General features: G+C 53.7%; 3 protein-coding genes and 1 long non-coding RNA gene across 5 annotated transcripts; 3 read left to right on the plus strand and 1 right to left on the minus strand.

The window, feature by feature from the left end:
* Positions 1–3,763: 3,763 nt before the first annotated feature.
* LOC309581698 lies at positions 3,764–6,837 on the plus strand. 2 transcript variants are annotated; one of them, XR_014227053.1, is made up of 5 exons: positions 3,764–4,156; positions 4,553–4,616; positions 5,208–5,263; positions 5,628–5,719; positions 6,363–6,837. It is a non-coding gene; the product is annotated as an uncharacterized lncRNA (long non-coding RNA). The 2 variants fall into 2 exon arrangements; XR_014227054.1 differs by having other exon boundaries at positions 3,771–4,156; positions 5,208–5,252.
* Positions 6,838–7,933: 1,096 nt separating this feature from the next.
* LOC309581749 (ras-related protein Rab-42-like) lies at positions 7,934–9,265 on the plus strand (the record flags this gene model as incomplete). Its single annotated transcript, XM_082296501.1, has 2 exons — positions 7,934–8,193; positions 8,851–9,265. The coding sequence occupies 2 exons, from the start codon at positions 7,934–7,936 to the stop codon at positions 9,263–9,265; spliced, it is 675 nt and encodes a 224-aa protein (XP_082152627.1).
* A 531-nt stretch (positions 9,266–9,796) lies between these two features.
* Positions 9,797–11,292, plus strand: LOC309581917 (ras-related protein Rab-39B-like; the record flags this gene model as incomplete). Its single annotated transcript, XM_082296823.1, has 2 exons — positions 9,797–10,011; positions 10,860–11,292. 2 exons carry the CDS (start codon positions 9,797–9,799, stop codon positions 11,290–11,292), a joined length of 648 nt encoding a protein of 215 aa, XP_082152949.1.
* Positions 11,293–12,727: 1,435 nt separating this feature from the next.
* TAF12 (TATA-box binding protein associated factor 12) lies at positions 12,728–19,472 on the minus strand. The gene is made up of 6 exons (XM_082296462.1): positions 19,392–19,472; positions 16,289–16,540; positions 15,034–15,111; positions 14,143–14,257; positions 13,869–13,957; positions 12,728–13,195 (listed from the first exon to the last, which is right to left on the minus strand). The coding sequence occupies exons 2-6, from the start codon at positions 16,454–16,456 to the stop codon at positions 13,160–13,162; spliced, it is 486 nt and encodes a 161-aa protein (XP_082152588.1). The 5' UTR covers positions 16,457–16,540; positions 19,392–19,472; the 3' UTR covers positions 12,728–13,159.
* Between the last annotated feature and the right edge of the window lie 774 nt (positions 19,473–20,246).

Genomic DNA, 20,246 nt, shown 5'->3' on the forward strand with positions numbered 1-20,246 from the left:
TGCTGTGAATTTTCCTCGTGATGTGCCCCTGACTGTGCTGCTGTCTCACCTTCAGCTGCTCAGAATGTAAGGAAAGGAATGTTCCCTGTGCATGCCAGGAGTTTTGGAAGCAGAAGAAGTGGAAGAGAGCAGAGCTTTATATTCTCTGATGTGGCCGCTCAGCCCAGGACAGCCCCTGTTCTTGGGAAGTTCAGCAGAGTGGCATTGCAGAAGTGATGTAAAGAAGGGGGTTTAAAACATTTTCTAGATCATTCTGTTTCTGTGCTGCCCTGTGTGCCCGCCCTTCTCCTATTTTGGAGTTGCCTTTCCCTACCCCCACAAATTTTAGCTTTTACAATGTGGCCATCCCAGTTTGCTCCAGGGGGTGAAGCCACACTTATTTATCAATATGAATTTATTCTGCTGTTCTGATCTGCCCAGCATTGCTGTCTGTGGAGTATTTCCTAATGCCTGGATAAACTACCTCTATACAAGTCTGTCTCTAGTGAAGAGCAGGTTATCAGGGAGCAGACAGCAACCCTGTGGGAAAATCCTTTTGCTCTCTGCTTGTGTTTTGTGGTGGAAAGAAAAATGGTAAATATTAATCCAACCCATCCTAACCTCTAATTCCTGGGAGAGCTGAGCACATACAAACCCTCGTGAGGAATAATTTGGGAGTGCAAAGACCAGCAGAGATGACCTGCTGACGCCTGTTTACTGGTGCTGCAGAACTTAAAATAGCTCTTGCTTTCCTTTTAGGAGAGAGGTTGATGCGAGGCTCTGGGCCTCATTCCCTGGAGGTATGAGCCAGGCTTTTGGGGTTGTTTGGAAGAATCTCAGCCAAGGTTCTGTGGAGCTGTTAAATCTCTGCATTGTTTGGGTTTTTTAATTATATCACTTACTCATCTTAATGTTCATTTTCAGCTCTCGGCCATTATTGCAGTGTCTGAAGCACAGGAGAGACTTTTATGTGGAGCTACAAAACAGCCACCACCTGGGATTTGTAGGGTTTGACTTTTGGAATCCAAGTTAAATAGAGTGTGGGATTTTGTTTCTCCCGGATGGCTACAGGAAAACCCAGATTAATTACCATTTAGTGTCACACAGGATGAAAGACAAGGACTCCGTGTAGTAAGGTAAATTCTGCTTTTATCTCTGTGTGCTAAAAGCAAGAAGTCCAAGGCAGATGATATCACAGCTCCCTGGGATTATGTAATTCCTGAAAATTGCATCCAAATCTGCAACAGAGATCATGAAGCACTCTGCCTTTCAGCAGGCGGGGTTTATAGCAATTCCAAAAACAACTCAAACATTCTTATTGTGTTCTTTGATGAACATGCGATTGTCCAATTTAGATGAAATTGTAGGGACTCTGATTCCCGTTTGAGTTACACAGACTGGGAATGTTCAGCAGAGTTGGAGGGCCATGGGTGTTTTCAGGCATGGAGTGGTGATTTCCAAAGGCTGAGCTCTGAGGCTGTGGGGTGGCCTCTTGTCACTAGCCTGTGTTTAATTAAAAGCTTGACAATACACATCGGGCTGGCCTGGGGGTGATCCTTCCAAAGGGATGAGGAGTCTGGAAGCATTTCTTTAGCAAATGTATAGATGAGAGGGCTGAAAGGGGCTGACAGTGATTTTTTTTTTTTTTCTTTCCCATGTGAGTCTGACTAGAGAAAATTCCTGTTACTTAAATCAGTTTCTGGAGATGGGTTCATATTCCACACACTGAGACATACACAACACCCTTAGGAATTTCTCTGAATCCCTTTTGAGGAACAGAGATAAATATTTCACTCTAATCTTCCTGCACTGGGTTTCTCATTACTGGCTTGTTAATCCTCAGCTTTTGCTAAACAGGATCTGAGAGGAATTTTTACCTTCCAGCCTTGCTATCTCCCAGTGATCTTGTAAAGCATACTGGATACACCAGTTTCTGGATTTAACTTGGGATTTGCTTAAACATGAAACTACTTCAGTGGCAGGATGGGGTATGAATTTGAAATGCAATAGTAGAAACTGATAGAGCTGCTTCAGGAAATGTCACTGACAGAGCTCACTTTCCCTTTTTTCCTGGTTAGAGCATTTCTTTGGAAAATATCTCCCTTTTTTTCTTCCTTAGCAGTTATTCCAAGTCAAAATGGTTTTTCCAAGTGCAGTCAGTGTTTTTAAGAAAGGGTTTGGGGTCCTGCTTGGCACACGCTCATTTTTCCCAGGCACAAGGTGGGATTCTTGGAGTGTTCTGTGCAGGACTGTTGGGCCTGATGATCCTTGTGGGTCCCTTCCAAGTCAGCATGTCCCATGAGTCTATAATTCAAATATCATGCTGCTTCTGCTATAAAATTTCCAGGGAAAAAGCAATGGTGGATAACACAGCTAAGGTGATAGAGATTGAGAGCTAACCATGTCCAGGACTTGACGTGTCCCCTTGATGTGTCCCAGGGAACCACAGGTACAACAATCCACCTGGATCACTAATGCACACCTGCTTTTCCCTACTGATAGTTTTCACATCCCTGTGCATTGTCTGGTCCCACCTGTCAGGTGCTGGGAACTGCAGCCTCTTCCAGCATGTGCTTGCTGTCCTGTGCCGTGGAAGAGGCTGGTGAGAGATTCCTGGGAGGTTTCATCAGGGCTTCACTGACCATGGACATGCAGTGGGATTTTCTTTGCCCCTCTTGGATCTCTATCCATCTTGTCATGGCAGGCTGAGGTCTTCTGGGCATCCAGTGCTTTTCATTTCTGCTCTTCGGGGATTCTCCGAGTTCAGCATTTGGAAGAGTCTCTTTCCAAACAGTGTTTGCGAAGGTTTGAATTTTTGGGGAAGGTCGATGGTTTTTTCCTACAGTGATTTCCCAGGTTCTACCCTGCCCTAGGATTTGACATGATTTCTAAGCTCACATTGTACAAATGGCTGTGCCAAGGAGACTCCAGGGATTGCCTCATGACTTGGCGGAGCAGCTGTGAGATCCATGGAGGAGGAGAATGGGAGCAGCTGCTTGTACCTTATCCATGCCAGCTTTGGCAAGGGCTGTCTTGGGGAGGATTTGGCCACACAAAGTTTGGGGCTCGTTCCCAGACTTGGCTTTAAATGACTGAGGGTTTATTTTGTTGCTGATCTGGCATGTTTGGAGGGAATTACCAGCTCAAAAGGCCATTACTGAACACTGGGAATTTTTTCATCTGTTCATTTGCTCAGAATAGATCAAAAAATGACCATCATTTTTGCCCTTTCTCCAGGGCTTGGCTGATTTCCCACGATGGCTGTGCTTTCCGCATCAGTACCAGCAGCTGTTCCAGCACTCCCTTCGAGCCCGTTGGCAGGTGCTCCCATTTTAAATCCTTTCCACGGATTATGGATCATGAGCCAGGAGCCTTACAGAGGTATTTTGTTGGCAAACAGACTTCTGTTTCCAAGAACCTTTCCTTCTATTCCCGAGGGTGAACTGTTCCCTCCATGTTCCAAAAGGGAGGAAGGGCAGCTGCTGCCTTCAGCTTTTCCAAGAGCAACCCCTGGTGCGCACCTTGCATAGAGGAGGAGAGAGAAATTGCGCTTGCGCCACCCGGACTGAAGACTCATTTAGCTGGGGTGGGGGTGTGCAGCTTCTCCCAGTGCTAGGGGGGGTTGTGAATCACGGGATCATGACATAGTTTGGGTTGGGAGGGGCCTGAAAGCTCATCTCATTCCACCCGCTGCCATGGGTAGGTTGTTTGCGGGGCTTGTTTATCCTTTGGGATGGGATGGAGGGGAAGGAAGGAAGGAAGGAAGGAAGGAAGGAAGGAAGGAAGGAAGGAAGGAAGGAAGGAAGGAACGAACGAACGAACGAACGAACGAACGAACGAACGAACGGACGGACGGTGGCGGGGCTGTAAGCAGCGCGATCTACAACTCCCAGAGGCCTCTGCGGGAGGGCCGGGCACCAGCAGCCAATCGGAGCCCGCACCTCAGCACTATAAAATGTGGCCGCGGGCCAATTTCCGCCTCTTTTGGCTATGGCGGCGAGTGAGGGTAGCGGTGCGGGGGCCATCCGGGACCATCCACCGGCATCCTTCGTCCCCGCGGCGCTCCCGCCGCATCGGCACCGCCGCATCGGCACCCCGTGGCTATGGCGCCCGGCGGCGGCGCTTCGGTGTGCTCCGAAGGCTGCGAAGGGCAGCGCGGCGTTGTGCCCGGCCCCGGGTGAGTGAGGGACCCCTGAGGCTGAACTAATCCCCTGTCCCGGGACAGGCGGCGGCGGGCGGAAGGGCCCTGCGGACCCGCCCGGCCCTATCGAAGCTGCGTCTGTCGGTGCTGTGGCAGATGCGGTCAAAAAGGAGCCGAGAGCAAAGGGATTTTCCTCGACGGTCGCCGCTCAGTTGGAGCTTTCGTAGCTGTCCGGCAACATTTCGGGAAAGTACACGGCCCGCCGTGGGCTAGGGGTGGTTACTGGTGCTGGAAGCAGACAGCTGCCGCAAATCCCTGCCCCTGGGGTTCAAACTGACGCGCGGGGGGGCTGGATATCCTGTCTGTAGTTTTGTTTCAATTTACTTTTCTTGTAATTTACTTAAAGCTCAGGATTCTCTTCTTCCCCAGCAGCATCGTGGTATAGAAGGTGATCCTGGAGCGTGGGATGGCTGGTGACGGCCTCAGCTTTGCGCAGGTGAGATGGGCGATCCAGGTTCTGGAGTCCTCCCTTGGGCTGAGAATTTGGTAGGTTTTGTGGCCTCCCTGGGCCAGAGCAGGAATCAGCAGCGTTTCCTGCCCCTCTGCTATCGGACAGTGCCATCACATGCTGTTCCAAGGCCATGGATCCTTCATAGGGCTTGTCCTTGGGGCTGGGCCCTGCAAACTCCCTTAGTTCTTGCTCCATCCAGATCTTGTGTGGGTGAGATAAGGGCAGTTCCTCTCTCTGGGCCTGGCTAGAGGCAGAACTAGGAATCAACCCTGATCCAGAGCCAGTCAATCACTCTGTCACAGACTTTACTGGATAAATTCCATGTTTGCATGCATGTTTATCCAAGAGCTGTGGCTCCACGCAGTAGCTGCAGGTCTCCAACAACATGCCAGAGCAATAGGAAGGTCTTTGACTGCTGGGCCTCTTCTGCCTGTGGCTGTCACTCACCCCTCCGATACATTTTTGGGAGTTGGGCTGTTGCTTGCTTGTGCTTTCAGGGTGGGATGAGTCAGGGCTTTGTCCACATGAGTCTGCAGCCCACTGCTGATATTGGGGGTATGTTGTGATGTCTTCCAGGGGTCCTGGGTGTTCAGAGCTCACCCATCTGATGGATAAACCCAGGTGAGAAGGTAGTAAGTATCCTTGTTAGAACTCCACAGCCCATCCCTCCAAATCCCTTTCCCATCAGATCTGAGTACCGATCTTGTGGTCGAAAAAGGAGGAAGAGTAAAATTCATGCTGGTCTTGGGCTCTCTGCAGGTGTGTCCTGTGCTGAGAGGGGCCACTAGGAAGACAGGCTGTGCTAGTGCCAGCCTCACTGTTTTGGGAAGTCTGGTTGGGAAGGAAACCCCTGGTCGGGAAAAGGGGTAAACGTTGGGCACAGGGGGCAGAGGTGCCATGAGGGTTGGAGGGCTGAGATTTGTTGGGAGAATCTGAGCCATGGATTTACAGTGACCCATTGGCTTCGGGCATTAAACTCTGGCTCAATTTTTTCAGCAGTTACTCTGGAAAAGGGTGAGCCCTGTCCCAAGGGTTTCAGCTTGCTTCCCATAGGACCCGAGTTGCGGGGAAGCTGCAGTGTGGAGCATGTGAGTGTCCTCTGGGGAACTCCTGGTGTTGGGATGGGCTGTAAGTTTAAACTAGATACTGGGAGGAATTCCTTGGCTGTGAGGGTGGGGAGGCCCTGGTTGCCCAGAGAAACTGTGGCTGCCCCTTTCCTGAAGTGTCCAGGGCCAGGATGGATGGGGCTTAGGGCAGCCTGGTCTGCTGGAAGGTGTCCCTGCCCATGGCAGCGGGTGGAACAGGGTGAGCTTTTAAGGTGCCTTCTAACCCAGACCATTCTGGGATTGCATGATCTGGAGTGGGGCCTGGAGGACAGGGAACAGTTCGAACTGACTGTGCCTGTGCTGGAAGTGGCCAGTTTTTTACCTGGACTCTGCAGGTGGGAATGATCAACCTCATTTTGGAGGTTTTTAATTGGCCAGAGTTGTGATCTGTGGGGCAGGGTGTGGGTGAGATCAGTGGCAGTGCAGCCTGGTCCATGATGACTCCTGAGTCTGGAGACTGTTGGATGAGTCCTGCGGATATGGGGCTGAGGCCAGGCATGAGCTACCCAAAACCACAGGGCACAGTGGGAACATCCAGGAGTTGCAGAACGTAGATGGAATCTGACACAGCACTGAGCCCAACTGCTCATCACTCAGCTGGATTCTTTTTTATCCCTTTTTTCAGGTCTAAGCAGAGGGTGAGTCATCCCTGAGAGACTTGGTGCTGCAGTGCCAGACTGTTCTCTCCCAGCCCTCTCCTCTGGAAGTGGGAGCTCTGCAGAGCCAGATCCTGGCTCCTTCCCAAGCTGTGAGCTCCACCAAGGGGGATCAGCCACTTCTGGGCTCCACTCACCTGCACTGGAAGGTGATGGAACTGGTTTGGCTCCAGGTGTTGCTTAAGCTCCTGTTCAGGTGCTCCACATAGAAGAACAGTCTGTTCCATGGAGTTTTCTCAGGAGAGGGTCTGGATATACTGGATGTATATATCTGGATGTACTTTGTTTGAGCACAGCACCAATAATGCCAAGGGTGGTGGGTTTGATCCCTGTATGGGCCATTCACTTAAGAGTTGGAGTCAATGATTCCTGTGAGTCCCTTCCAACTTGGAATATTCTCTCTGTGATAAGAGGTTGAATAAATGCAATTATTTCAAATCCTCATGGTGTGTCCCGTGTTTGGGTTGCATTGGGATGGGCTGAGGCTGAGCTGGCTCTGAGCTAGGGAATCTTGAGCATCCCCTTCCAGTGGTGCTCACCAGTGCTCAGGGGCGAGTTCCTGTCCTTGCTGCAGCACCTCCCACTGGGGGTGTCCCCCACAGCCCTCAGCAGTTGTCCCTGGAATGCAGAAACACACCTGGGCCTTCACGGAGGTGCTGGAGTGGCTCCTGCAACCCTGGGGTGTTCCAACACCCTCAGCTGGAGCCTTGGTGATTCTGGTTGCTTGTTTTCTCACCATGTAGAAAAATGGGTTGTGGGGAACCACAGCCTCTTGAGTTGGAGCCGCTCTCTTGTTTCCTGTCCCTGGATGGCTGGCCTGTGGCAAAGCTTCTGCACCCGAGGTGACCTGGCTGCTGAGAGTACTTTGTCCTGGAATATGCAGCTGGTGCCTCTGACTTCTGGTCTCCTACCTGCAGGTCTTGAGAGCCCCTTCCCTGTGGAGCGTCTCCCAGGATCTTGGCTTCTGGGGGGCACTAGTGAGTGTGCACTCACAGCCTGGCTGTCCCTGTTGTCACCAAAGCCAGGGTGACAGAGCTGGCGTGTGGCAACACTAAACATCCCGGTGACAACAAAGACTAAAGTGCCATTATGTTGCAAGGAAGTGATTAGAGCTGAACCTGTGTTGCTGCTAAAGTTTGAAATGTTGGGCTGTTGCTGGGATTTGTGTTTTGGAACTTGGTGGTTGGGAAGCAGGCAAATGGAAAAAAATAGTTTTAAAAACAGGGGAATTAAAAAGGCAAGTTACTTAACTCAGTGTTTTTCCTAAGTGGTTAAAAGAACTATGCAGCAGCTCCACAAACCTTTTTTTGTATGTATGCCTGGGAAGAAGACTTAACCCTCTTTTCCTCAGGGTTACCGGGAAGGATGAGGAGGGAGCTGGCAGCTGCTCCCTCCCTGGGACAGTTTGTTTGTCCGCCCGGGTTACTGCGGGGCCAGAGCCGTCCCTGTCCCCAGGTGGGGTAGGGACAAGGGTGGAGACCTGTCCTGTCGCCGCCAGCACAGCAGGAACGCGGTGAGTCGGGATCCGGCCAGCTCAGCCATGGAGATAGTGACAGATTCCCCCCAGGATCCCGACTCCGAGAGACACTTCCAATTCCGTGTCATCGTGCTGGGGGACGCGGCCGTGGGCAAGTCCTCGCTGCTGCGCTGCTTCGCTGAGGGGCCGGGTGGGGGTCCTGGTGGGGCGGCCACCTCTGGCCCCACCGTCGGCGTCGAGTTCTACAGCCGGACTGTCCTGATGCCACCCACCGGCAAGGCCAAGCTGCAGCTCTGGGACACAGCTGGCCAGGAGAGGTTCAGGTGAGGCGGGTATGCGGACCCCAGCACCCCACTGAGTTATCCTCCCACCCTGGGGTGTTTGTAAATCCCCAGCCGGGCGTGCAGGGACAGGCAGCGATGGCTCACTGGGACGGTGCTGCTTTAGGGACCAGTGACACCTTGTGCTGAGTTGGCAGCGACACCGAAGCTATTTAGGGGGGCAGCCAAGGGAGCAGGGCCGGGTGCTGGTCTTGGTGTGCCTGAGGGCTGGGGCTGGGTGGTTTCTTTCCTGATTGCATCAGTCTGGAGCCAGGAGCACCTGGGAGTGCAAAGGGCTGAAGAGCCAAGTGCTATGGCTGGAGCTGGGCTCCCCAGCCCTGGGAACTTTTCAGAGACCCCAGGGTTGGTCTGGGGGTGCCCTGTTCCTGTCCAGGGCTGCCCCATCCCTACTGCATCCAGGGCTGTTGGAGGGATAATGATACCACAGAGTCCTCGAAACCCCCACAGGTCTTCTCTGGAGCCCTCCAGTGTGGGGAGAGGGATACCGAACAGAAAAGGGGAGTTTAAATGCCCAAGACAGGTCTCCCTTCCCCACTCCCAAGGTCCAATCTGTCACCCAAAAATCTCCCAAGCCCCATCTGAGGGTTGTTGGTGTGAGAGCTCCCCAGTATCCTTTGAAACCCTGCTGGGTATGCTCAGATCCATCACCAGGTCCTTCTACCGGAGTGCAGCAGGGGTGCTGTTGGTGTTTGACCTCACCAACCGGGCATCTTTCGAGCACGTCCCTGAGTGGTACCACGAGGCTGCGGGGGACCAACCGCCTGCCTTCGTCCTGGTGGGACACAAGTGTGACCTGGTGGCCGAGCGAGCCGTATCAGCAGAGGAGGCTGGACACCTCGCTGCCACCCTGGGCATGGCCTTCGTGGAGACCTCGGCCCGCAGCAACATTAACGTGGAGTTGGCCTTCCAGACTCTGGCTGGGGGTATCCAGCAGGCCCTGGGCCAGGGGGTCCTTGCCCCACACCAGGGATGTGATGGCATCAGGCTCATCTCCAGCCAGAGCTGCCGCCAGCCCACGGCATGGAGGGAGCCCCAGGAGCGCTGCCGGTGCTGATGGGGATAAAGGGACATGGGACCCCGACTCATGGGGATGCTTCTCTCTCCACCCGGCACCTGCAGCTCTTGGGTGATTATGAGGTTGGGTCTCCCACCTGGGCTTGGGTTTATTTCAGACCTTAATCTGAGTGCTCTGAAAAAATAATACTCTGGTGTAGGAGTGTTTTTAATAAATCTAAGACTTTTCCACACTAAATAAAGGCTATGCCAAACACCACATCCCAGGCAGGGGCACAGCACTCAATCCATGGCATGGGAGATCCTCTGCTTTGGGGGTCATCGCTGGTGGGGCAACAGCCCCCCTTGTCTGTGACACTTTTCCGGGTCTCCTGTCTGTAGGAAAATGGGAGCAAGCACCCCTGAGTGCTTCCAGCTGGATGGAGCCAAAATAAAGGGGACAAAAGGGTTCCAAAGGGGCCGCACAGCACCAATGGTGCTGGGAACGCCTCCTGGGTGGAGGAGTTCCCTGCCTGCCTGAGCACGCTCCTGGTGCGGGGGTGGCGGATCCTGGCAGCCGGCAGAGGCACCAATGGAGCAACGATGGCAGTACCAGTTCCGGGTGATCATGCTGGGGGACTCGACTGTGGGGAAATCCTCGCTGCTCCGGCGCTACACTGAGGGCGTCTTCCTGGATGCTGTCAACCAGACGGTGGGGGTGGACTTCTATGTCCAATTCGTGGAGCTGGAGCCGGGGCTGCGAGTGAAGCTGCAGTTCTGGGACACAGCCGGGCAGGAGAGGTTCAGGTGGGTCCATGTGGTGGGGAGGGGTGGTGGAGATGTGTGTCCCCCTGCAGACTTGGAGTGGAATGTTGTGATTCCAAGCCCAGGGAGGTCCTCAATGTGGCTGTGTTCCCACTGGTCCCTTTGGGTGAGGAGCCACCATGCCAGAAGCCAAAGCCAAGGGAAAGGAATGCTTGGGACTGCCTTGTAAGCCCTTGTTCCAGCTCTGAAGGGGGTACAGGACTCCCCCAAGAACCCCCTTGCCACACCAGCTGCAGAGGGGCTGGGGAACAGCTGGGAGCCCACTGGGTGCTGGGCAAAACCTCTTCCTCAGCTCAGCTGCCAGGAGCCTTCACACCTCACTGTGAGGCTGTCTCCACCAGCCAGGCAGCTCCTGGGGACAGGAAAGCTTGGGAGATGTGGCTGCAGGGGATGGGAGAGTGGCAGATCTGGGTTTGCAGGAATGGGAGAGTTCCAGGACTGTTGTAGCAGAGATGGGAAAGTACTGAGAACATGGCAGCAGCGACAAAAGAGCTCCAGGACCGTGACAGTAGGGATGGGAGAGCTCCAGGACTGTGGCAGCAGGGATGGTGCAGCCCTGGGGACATGGCTGCAGACACAGGGGCACTTGGGGGCTGTGGCTGCAGGAGACAGATGAGCTTTGGTGGCTGAGCAGGGACAGAGCTGCCCCTGGAGCTCTTATGGACACAGCAAAAGGCTGATTCTCCTCCCTCTCATGGTGCTTTGAACACAAGGTGCCACTTGCAGGAGCAGGTCCTAGCCAGGGCTGCTCTGCAGGCAGGGAACATGCTGCCCGAGGTGGCACAGGAAACCCTGGGGGCTGCTCACCTCCCCTGCTCTTGGCACCCCAGGTCTGTGACTCGCTCCTACTACCGCAACTCAGCCGGGGGGATGCTGCTCTTCGACCTCACCAACCGCGCGTCCTTTGAGAGCATCCGGCGATGGCACCAGGAGGTGACTGACACGATCCAGCCCTTCCGCATGGTCTTCCTGCTGGTGGGGCACAAGAGTGACCTGGCTGGGCAGCGCCAGGTGGGCCAGAGGGAGGCGGGGAAGTTGGCGGCCTCGCTGGGTGTCCAGTACGTGGAGACCTCAGCCAAGGATGCCTCCAATGTGGTCCAGGCCTTCCAGATGCTGACAGTGGCCATTTACCAAGCACTGCAGACAGGGCGGTTGGTGGCCACTGAGGCTTGGGACGGGGTGAAGAGCAGCGTCCCACTGCCGGTGCTGCCCAAGCCTCAGGGGCTGGAGAAGGAGGAGAAGCAGAAGAGATGCTTCTGCTAGAGCTGGGGACACTGGCAGGGCAGGGACATGCTGGGCTCAGGAGGGGAAATGGATATGGAGCAGTCAGGCAAAGGCAGGAGCAGCACGGCCACATTAAATACCCCATGTCACCCTCTGCCTGCCTGTGTTTTCCTGGGAAAGAGGAAGCGTGTTGGAAGGGTGAAGTCTCCAGGTGGGACTTCACAGGCCTGCAGAGGTCAGCGTCAGTCTCCTGTACTGACTGAGACCCAAATCATAAAGCCCTAAATTCTTTAAGTCTTCCCAAATAGAATTAAAAGTGACAAATTTATCATGGAACTCAGATGATGTGTCTGCCACTCTGGCTGAGTACATGCCTAGTTGAGTTCAAAGCAAAAATAACCACATGCCATTCTGAGGAAGTGCCCACTTTCCCTTTTAGATTAATCTTCATACAATTTAATTTGCAAAAATACCCTTTCTACAAGGCTGTAGAAAGGAGCTCCCTGGGCTCCTCATCCGGCAGTGACATGAGGAGAGGAGCAAGCCCAGGATGGTCCTGCAGTCGCTTCACCCACCCTGGTTTCCCCTGTGGGTACCAGGAACTTCCAGAGAGCTGGGCAGGGAGGATGAGCCCAGCTCTGCCCAGGGCTGCAGGAGCCTCCCCATCGTGCAAGGGTTTGCAGTGCTGTCAACTCCCTCATCCCCACAACAGCCCCTGCAGCTTCCCTGAGGTCTGAGCAGAGCAGCAGGAACAGGCAGGGGCATGTGGCCTTCGTTTTCAATGTCCAGGCACAGACAGAATCAGGGGGACCTTGACTTCCGGCCCTGTCACAACATCCCCCTCCCAACAGTCCAAATATCCCAGAGATGGGGAAGGGACTCCACCCTGGGTTGGAGGTCAGGAGGGAAGCGACCTGCCCACCCTGACTGGCAGGTGAGGAACTGGCCAGATCCTTGCAGTCCAGAAGGGTCTGGAGGGGAAACCTTTGGAAGAGCAGCTGAGGCCACTTGGTCTGTTCAGCCTGGAGGAAACAGGAGAGACTCACCGGGGTCTGCAGCTCCTCCCAAGGGACACCTCCAATCTCTGCTGCCTGTGACCAGGGACGGGACCTGAGGGAAGAGCTGAAGCTGTGTCAGGGGAGGGATAGACTGCATATTAGGAAAAAGTTCTTCCCCTAGAGGGTGCTCGGGCACTGAACAGGCTCCCCAGGGAATAGGCATGGCTCCAAGGCTGCCACAGCTCCAGAGAGCGTTGGACAATGCTCTCGGGCATTGGGTGGGGTGTCCTGGGCAGGGCCAGGAGCTGGACTCAATAATCCTTGGGAATCCTTTCCAGCTCAGGATATTCCACAATTCTGCTCGCCATAAACTCCCAGATCTCCCATAGAACAGCACCATACACAGAGCCGAGGTGGCACTGTCCCTGCCATCCCCGTGCAACGCTGCCTGAAGAGCACAAGTCTATGCCAGGATCTTAGATTAATAATTTCTTTATTCATGTAAAACAAATGCAAGTATTTATATAAACACTGACATTACAAAGTACTGGAGCAGGTAGGGGCAGGAAGGAGGAAACAAAAACCTCTACAGATGCTTCTAATACTGTCCCACACACGATCAAATGCTCTGTCCCTTGGATAATCACTTGTACGATAAACCACTTTCAAGTCACAAATAAAAGTCTCTTTGAGATATGTCGCACTCTGAGGAGGAACGAGGAACAGGGTGTAGAATATTTTTGGCAGGTCTCCTCATCAAGTCAAGATATTGCTGCACCGTTAGTAAAAAATAGATGCTTCTCTGTAAAGCATTAAAAAAAATATCCCACAGGTGACATCGTGGAGGCTTCAGTGGAGAGGCAGGTATCCCAAACTGCACTGGCAGCGTCTCTGGCTCTGCCCAGGGGCTATTTCTTGGTAGTTTTGCGGATCAGTGCCATTCTCTGCAACAAGAGAGGGAAATCCATGGGAAGCCGAGCAGCTCGGAGCAGGTGACTGCACAACCACTCACAGCAGGAACAAGGCATCCCAGGTGCTCCCAGGACGCTGCCTGACTTGCTTCCACACAAGTCTTTCAGGTCTGTTTGAATCTTAATGGGGTCCCAGGCTGGAGCCAGAGGAGAAGGAAGTGTCTGTGCTGCTCCACTTGGCACCCTGGGGCGGTGGGATCAAAGCCCATCTCAAGGCCCCCCCCCTCTGCCCACTGGGAGCTGCAGCATCACCCATGAACCCACCGCAGGGCAGTTCCTTCTAGGCTCTAAAAAGCAATGGCCCAATGCACCTTTAAAGCAAAATTAAGGGTGTTTTCACAGTCCCTTTGCACAGAGATAGAGCTGCCAGGGGCAGCTGAGAAGTGTCTGTGTGCAGCTCCCAGTTGGTTTTAAGCCTCCCAAGCCCCTCAGCACCAAGAGCTGCTGCTTCTCTTTGGGCAAAGCCAACATAGCCGAGGAGACACAGCAACGTCAAACCTCTGCACAAACAGGTCAGGAGGCTCTGGAAGTCGTTTCCAGTCCGAACCACTTGGAAGAGGCCACAAATTCACAGTGCCAGGAGGCCATGACCACCATCCCCGTATCAGCCTTCTATGTGATTCCTGGTGTTGTGAGGGTTCCTTACCTGTTTGTGAGCTTCTGTAGTGCAGGCTTTTTTGTAGGGCCTGATTTCTTCAGAACCAAAGCCCGGGATCCACATGTTCCACTGACGCTCTGGAATTCACAGAATGGTTTGAAAAGGAATAGACATTAAAGCTCATCCACTTCCAACCCCTTGCCATGGGCAGGGATGCATTATCTACTCACAGGTTTCCACCACAGCAGCACAGCTGTGCCCCGACTCCAGGAAGAGCCGAGAGCTGGGGGTAGAGGGGAAAAAACAGATAAAAGTCACTCACCAAGGTGCAACTGGACATCTTTCACTTCCAGGGTGTTGGACTTGCGATGCCGCGCGAGCTGGCAGGCGGCTGTCACCACGCTCTCGATGAAGTCATCGGCGATCTGTAGCAGCATCTGTGGTGGAACAAGGGCAACAACCAGCCTGGTCAGCACTGAGCAGTTGAAATTACGTGGGGAGATGAAAACAAGCCATCAGAAGCTGGTATTTAGAAGTAGAGAATGTCCTGAATTGGGAGGGACCCACAAGGATCATCCAGGCCAACTCCTGGCCCTGCTCAGGACACCCCAGCAATCTCCATCCTGTGCCTGAGAGCATTGTCCAAATGCTCCTCGAGCTCTGGCCACCTGGGGAGCTGGCATTGCCTGGGGAGCCTGTTCAGTGCCCCAGCACCCTCTGGGGGAAGAACCTTTCCCTGCTCTCCAGCCTGAGCCTGCCCTGGCCCAGCTCCAGCCGCTCCCTGGGTGCTGTCCCTGTCCCAGGAGCAGAGATCGGAGCTGCCCCTCGGGAGGAGCCGCAGCCCCCGCTGAGCTCTGCCCTCAGTGTCCTCTGCTCCAGCTGGACACACCAAGTGCCTTCAGCCGCTCCTCCTGTGGTTCCTCCCGATCCTTCCCCATCTCCAGGGCCTCCTTTGGGCACCCTCTAATAGCTTTAGATCTTTCTTGTATTGTGGTGTCCAAAACTCCACTCAAAGGAGTGGATTTCATAGGTCTTTGCTGCAATTGCAATTTTAGAAGCTTTTTTTGGTACTGGGATGCAGAAAAACAGGGATGGCTGAAGGCTGCATGGGAAAACAGGTGTTAAATGAACCAATGCTCCCTCCTTGGACAAAGGGCCAATGATCTGTGACAAATAGCTCTTTCTGCAGTCTCTTCTATGGCTTGGAACCTACTTCTTCCACATCTTCATCCAGCTGCTCGTTCGGATCCACCTCACGCACCAGGTCCTGCAATTTCTTCTTGGTTAAAACCTGAGCATGTGGGAGGAGAGGAAGGATTTACTGCCCTGTTCCAGCAAAGAAGCTGCCCACGGAGCACAGCCACAACCACAAACACCTCCTCCCCCGTGCCCCCAGGGCTGAGTCACACTGTTGACACAGTCTATCAGCTCAGGAATGGCAGAGATAAGAAATATCAGGTGTTAAGGAGTCATTTTCAAGCACCAATGGTTGCTCTGGACATGACTGGAGTTCAGCAGCCAGGATAAATGTTACCAGCACTAAAATGCTGCTGGCAAGGAGTAGAAAGGCAAAACTACAAGCGTTAAGATGCAGACTGCAAGTGCAGTATGTATCAGTGACTAAAGTTGTGCTCAGGGCATGAGGGAAGCATTTCCATGGCTCTAGCACTTATCAGCTTTAGTGCTTCACATGGAAAACAGAGATGTGGGAATGCTAGGTTATTCCAACACAGTCAGACGTGGCAGGGAGCAGAAACCACACTGGGCTGAACAACAGGATGCCGAGTCTTAAAAGATATGGATGGAAGTTGTCAGCCTGGTCAGGTCAACCAGGCACAGATGGGAAATTCCTGACCTTCCTTGTTCCCTCGCTGCTGTGGCTGTTTTGTGCTGGGGTCTAGTGCACTTCCCAAGAGTCTGGGTGCCAGCCAAGCCATCAGGGAGCAATGCCAGGGCACTCCCTGGGCAGCACTATGTTTTACGCGGACTGAAGGCTCCATGCCAGATTGGGTGGGAAGGGACCTTAAAGCTCATCCCATTCCACCCCCTGCCACGGGCAGGGACACCTTCCTCTGTCCCAGGTGGCTCCAAGCCCCATCCAACCTGGCCTTGGACACTCCCAAGGATGGGGCAGCCACAGCTTCTTTGGGCAACCTGCACCTCACCACCCATTTCTCCCCATACTTCTCCCATCTAAACCCCATTTAAAAATAACTTCCCCTGGCACACCCCAATATACATTTTCCTAAGACTGGAAAAACCTCTACACCTACAGCATCCAAACCCCATCCAGCCAGGAAGCACCTGGGAGGGAGGAACTCTGCGAGGAAGTTTTGCTCGCTCAGTAACTGATACTTTAATAAACATTGTATTTCTGCTGGTGATTGAAAGAAGGTGAATGAAGCCACAGGCAAGTCCGTGATGCCTGAGCATCATCCCTGCTGTCCCAAAGTTGGGGATGGAATTACCTGGTTGCTTTCAGGACTGAGCCGCCCTCCTCCGCTGGGCGTTCCTGGCATCTTTGCCACAGTGGTGCTGTTGGCCATGGAGCTCTGGGGGGGGGTGCTGGCTGGTTCTGGCTTGATCGAGGAGAAGTTGGAGAGGTTGATCAAGGTAGAAGGGCCAAACTGGTTCATAATCTGTTGGGTTTTAGGTTTTAGATCATAAAGCTTGTCTAGGTCCTGCTTCTCCTTGGGGTTGTAGGGATCCAAACCAATCAGCTGGAAAGGGAGAGGAAAGCCATGGTTAGCAAACAGAAGGAATTCAGCAGGATGAGCAGGTCTTTGTCCAGAGAAAACTGCAGTGTTCTGACAGGGCCTGAAGCTTATAGATCAGGAATCTCTACTCACAGCATGAAGGGGGAAGTGATGCTTAGTAGCAGAGAAAACCTTCCCTGGTGTATGGAAAATGAAGTTTTCCAGAAGCATGGTGGCTGCACGCTGGTGACAGAAGCACTGATCCACCCACCCATTCATCTCTTGAGCTGAACCCCCTCACATCCACCCCCACACGGCCTTCCTGAACCCATTTCCCACAAAGAACATCTGCTGATTTAACTGCAGGACATGGCTCGTTCCTGCTGCAGCAGCATGGGATCTCTCATCTCTACAATCCAAAGCCCTGGAGAGAAGGCAGGGCCCAGCCTCCCTGGGGTCTCCACAGGGTGGGGGTCTTGTTTTTGGCAGCATCATGCTCACAGCCCAGCCTGCAGTGACCCCCTCCACCTGGGATTGACAACATCGGTTCATTCTGGGTTCTGAGAGCACAATCTGGTGCTCAGAGGGGGAGGAACACATGTGTGCCCACACCTGCCCCTTGTTCCTCCCACATCAGGCAACTGAGAGCCACAGGAAATGGAGTGGGATTTACGGAGCTCCTAATGGGGAACCACAAGTAGATTGTGTGGTTATGCAGATCCTCCAGGTGCTGAAGTTACTCAGGGTGTTGGTCATGGGGTGAACACTGGCACCTCCTCTGTTTCTACTCTAAGCCCCAGGCTCAATGAAGTTTTGCTCTGTCTTCACTGGTTTGTGACAGGAAATTCATCCAAACCCTGCACCTTCCACTACCACAACCATCGTGGGCAGCAGTGATGGGTCTGTCACTGGGAAAGAGAGTTTAAGGAATGGTTTGATGGCAAAGCCTCTTGTGGTGGGGCCAGAGATAGCTGAGAAGCTGAGGCTGAACTCACAAGAAGAGTTTAACCAGCTTTACGGGACACTCACACACCGTGTCTGCTCCCTATTCTACAAACAGACATTTCCCCTCATCAGAGCAAGCTTGTTTGGATTAATTAATATCAAAACGCACACGAGAAAGCACATGGGAGGACTTAGAAGCAGCTGCTTTAGTGCTTCACTCCAATGCACACTCATGCACCTGCAGACATGGGGCCCTTTGAGGGGAGTTTATATCCCAGACAATCTTCTGCAGTGCCCTTGGCTCTGCTTCCAGCTCCATTTTAATTGAATTAACAATGGAAAATCATCACGCTCACACCCTAAACCCCTCAGCTGGCACTTCTGGCTGAGGAGCCCAGCAGAGGATGGTGAGGGACCTTCAGTCTTGATTTTAGCTGGGGTCGATCTCAGGCTGTTCACCCTATGCCTCACTTCACAGATCCACAAAGTAGGAATTCCTACCCACTATGTAGAGAAGGAAGCACCGAAATCCTCAGACACAAAGCCCCAAAATCCTTGGGCAGAAGCACTTCAGCAGCATAAAGTCATTTTGTTGGTTTAGTCCCAGATCTTACTGCACCCTCCACATGCTGCTGAGATCCCTGAACACAAAACTCACGGGAGGAGCAGATTCACAGGGTAAGTCCCACATGCCAGCCCCATTTACTTACAGCTATCTGAGTGTCTAGATCTTTAATTACATCAGCGACTGCTGTGAGCCCAGTGAGTGGAGAAGCCATAGCCCACAGCCTTCACAGAACATCAGCAGTCGGTGTTACCTACTCTGGCTTCCTCCTCTTCCACATAACTCTCATTCCTACAGGAACACCAGATATTTTTTGTATCACCCATTGTACGTAAGATGGTTAGAGGAAACAGTTTCACAAGTTGTCCTCACTACAGTGTCACAGGTTTCTCCATCAGAAAAGATCACACAGTGGCTGCTGCAGAGGACGAGCATCTGGCAGGATCCTAGATCACACAGTGGCTGCTGCAGAGGATGAGCATCTGGCAGGATCCTGAAGAAAAATATGGCTAAATTCCCTTTTTCTGCCAGGAAACAGAGTATCCTGGTACCTGCTGATGTGCAGGCAAGCCCAGACCCTCACAGCAGCAGCTCCCTCCAGGGCAGGAGGGGGTTTTGGGGCTGCGATCAGTACCATGACCTGTTCAGCTCCGGGACAGCACAGTGTTAGAGCTGTAACTAAAATCCATGTTAATGACAAACAGCACATTCCCTGGACTGCTCAGGGGGCTCCCACTTCCATTAACCATAGTAATTTTCACCAAATATCTAAATATAATCATAGAACCTCAGAATGGTTTGGGTGGGAAGAATCCTTAAGCTCATCTCATTCCACCCCGTGCCATTAACCGGAACACCTTCCACTAGACCAGGCGGCTCCAAGCCCCTGGCCTTGGAAAATTCCAGGGATGAAGCAGCCACAGTCTCCCTGGGCAATCTGTGCCAGGGCCTCACCACCCTCACAGGGAGGAATTCCTTCCCAACATCCCAGCTAACCCTGCCCTCTGGCAGTGGGAAGCCATTCTCCTTGTCCTGTCCCTCCAGGTCCTTGTCCGAAGTCCCTCTTCAGCTCTCTCGGAGACCCTTTAGGCAATGGAAGGGGCTCTAAGATTCTCCCGGAGCCTTCTCTTCTCCAGGCTGAACATCCCCAGCTTAAAGCGCTCACCAGCCCCACGGGGACCGCCGAGATGGGAACGAGTCCCCCTCCCCGTGCAGAACGTCCCCGCCAGGAGCCGCGGGGCAGAGCGAAGGTCACCGACCGCCACCAGGACCGCTCGGCGCCCACTCTTGTACTCCCTCCCGGATTTGCAGCATCCGGTGTGGAGCCCCCAGGTGCTCCGCGCAGCCCCCTCGAGCCCCCCGTACCTCCCCATGACCCGCGGGCACGCCGAAGCCCCGCCGCCACCGCCGCGCTCCCTCCGCCGCCCGCCGACACCCGGCAGCGCTTCCGCTTCCGGCTGTCGCCACCACCAATGGGAAGCGGAGTCCCCTGCGCGCGCGCGCATCACCGCCAATCAGAAGCGACTCTGCCTGCGCGCGCGCCATGGCGCTCCCGCCAAAGGCGCTCCTCCTCCCCGCGCTGCTCCAGGGAAGAGGCGTGCCCAGCATGCCCTGCGCGATTTGCATAACCCTGGCCGACTAAAAAGCGGGGAAAACTGCACTTTTTTGAGGGGAAACCGGGAGAAATGTCAATAAGAAATGAGGGACTCGAGGAGGAAGGATAAAGGAATAGACACACAAACATGATATTTGGCGTCTGTGGCGTCCCTCGCCGTGACCTAGATGGTGCACTGGCGCTTCCCCATTTTGGATGGGGTAGGCGGAATCTTTTAAAAAGGGCTTCTGCCGTGTGTGGCACGGGGGGGCTCCACGCCACCTCCGCGGAATCGACATCAAGAGATTTCGGAAGCACAATTTTTGTAAGGGAGGGCCGCCGGTAACCGCTTGTTCCGGCACCCCGGCATCCGTGAACAGTAGATAACGAATAGTGAGGGGGCGGTGGCGTCGGCGTGTTAGAGGGAGGTTGTCGCTCCGCTGATTTTCGTGGGGTAGCTCTACGAAAGTGTCCTCTGTGGTTGGTGGGGGTCAGACCCTATGACACCACGAACGGCAGGAAAGGTGGGACAATGAGTGTGACACCCCAAGCCGCGCGGATGATCGCATGCTGGGCCAGCAGGCGGTGCAGGGCACAGCGCTCCACATCTATCTTTCTCTATGTAT

The sequence above is a fragment of the Coloeus monedula genome (genome assembly GCF_965178545.1).
Source record: "Coloeus monedula genome assembly, chromosome: 24".
In the NCBI taxonomy this organism is placed as follows: Eukaryota; Metazoa; Chordata; class Aves; order Passeriformes; family Corvidae; genus Coloeus; species Coloeus monedula.

Bases quoted from the DNA above. Each gene is read 5' to 3' on its own strand.
- TAF12 (XM_082296462.1), bottom strand. From the start codon at position 16,456: ATGAACCAGTTTGGCCCTTCTACCTTGATCAACCTCTCCAACTTCTCC. The intron at 15,112-16,288 runs GTAATTCCATCC...CCACATGCTCAG, and splicing joins TCAGTCCTGAAAGCAACCAG to GTTTTAACCAAGAAGAAATT. The intron at 13,958-14,142 runs GTGAGTGACTTT...TGTGAATTCCAG, and splicing joins AGATGTCCAGTTGCACCTTG to AGCGTCAGTGGAACATGTGG.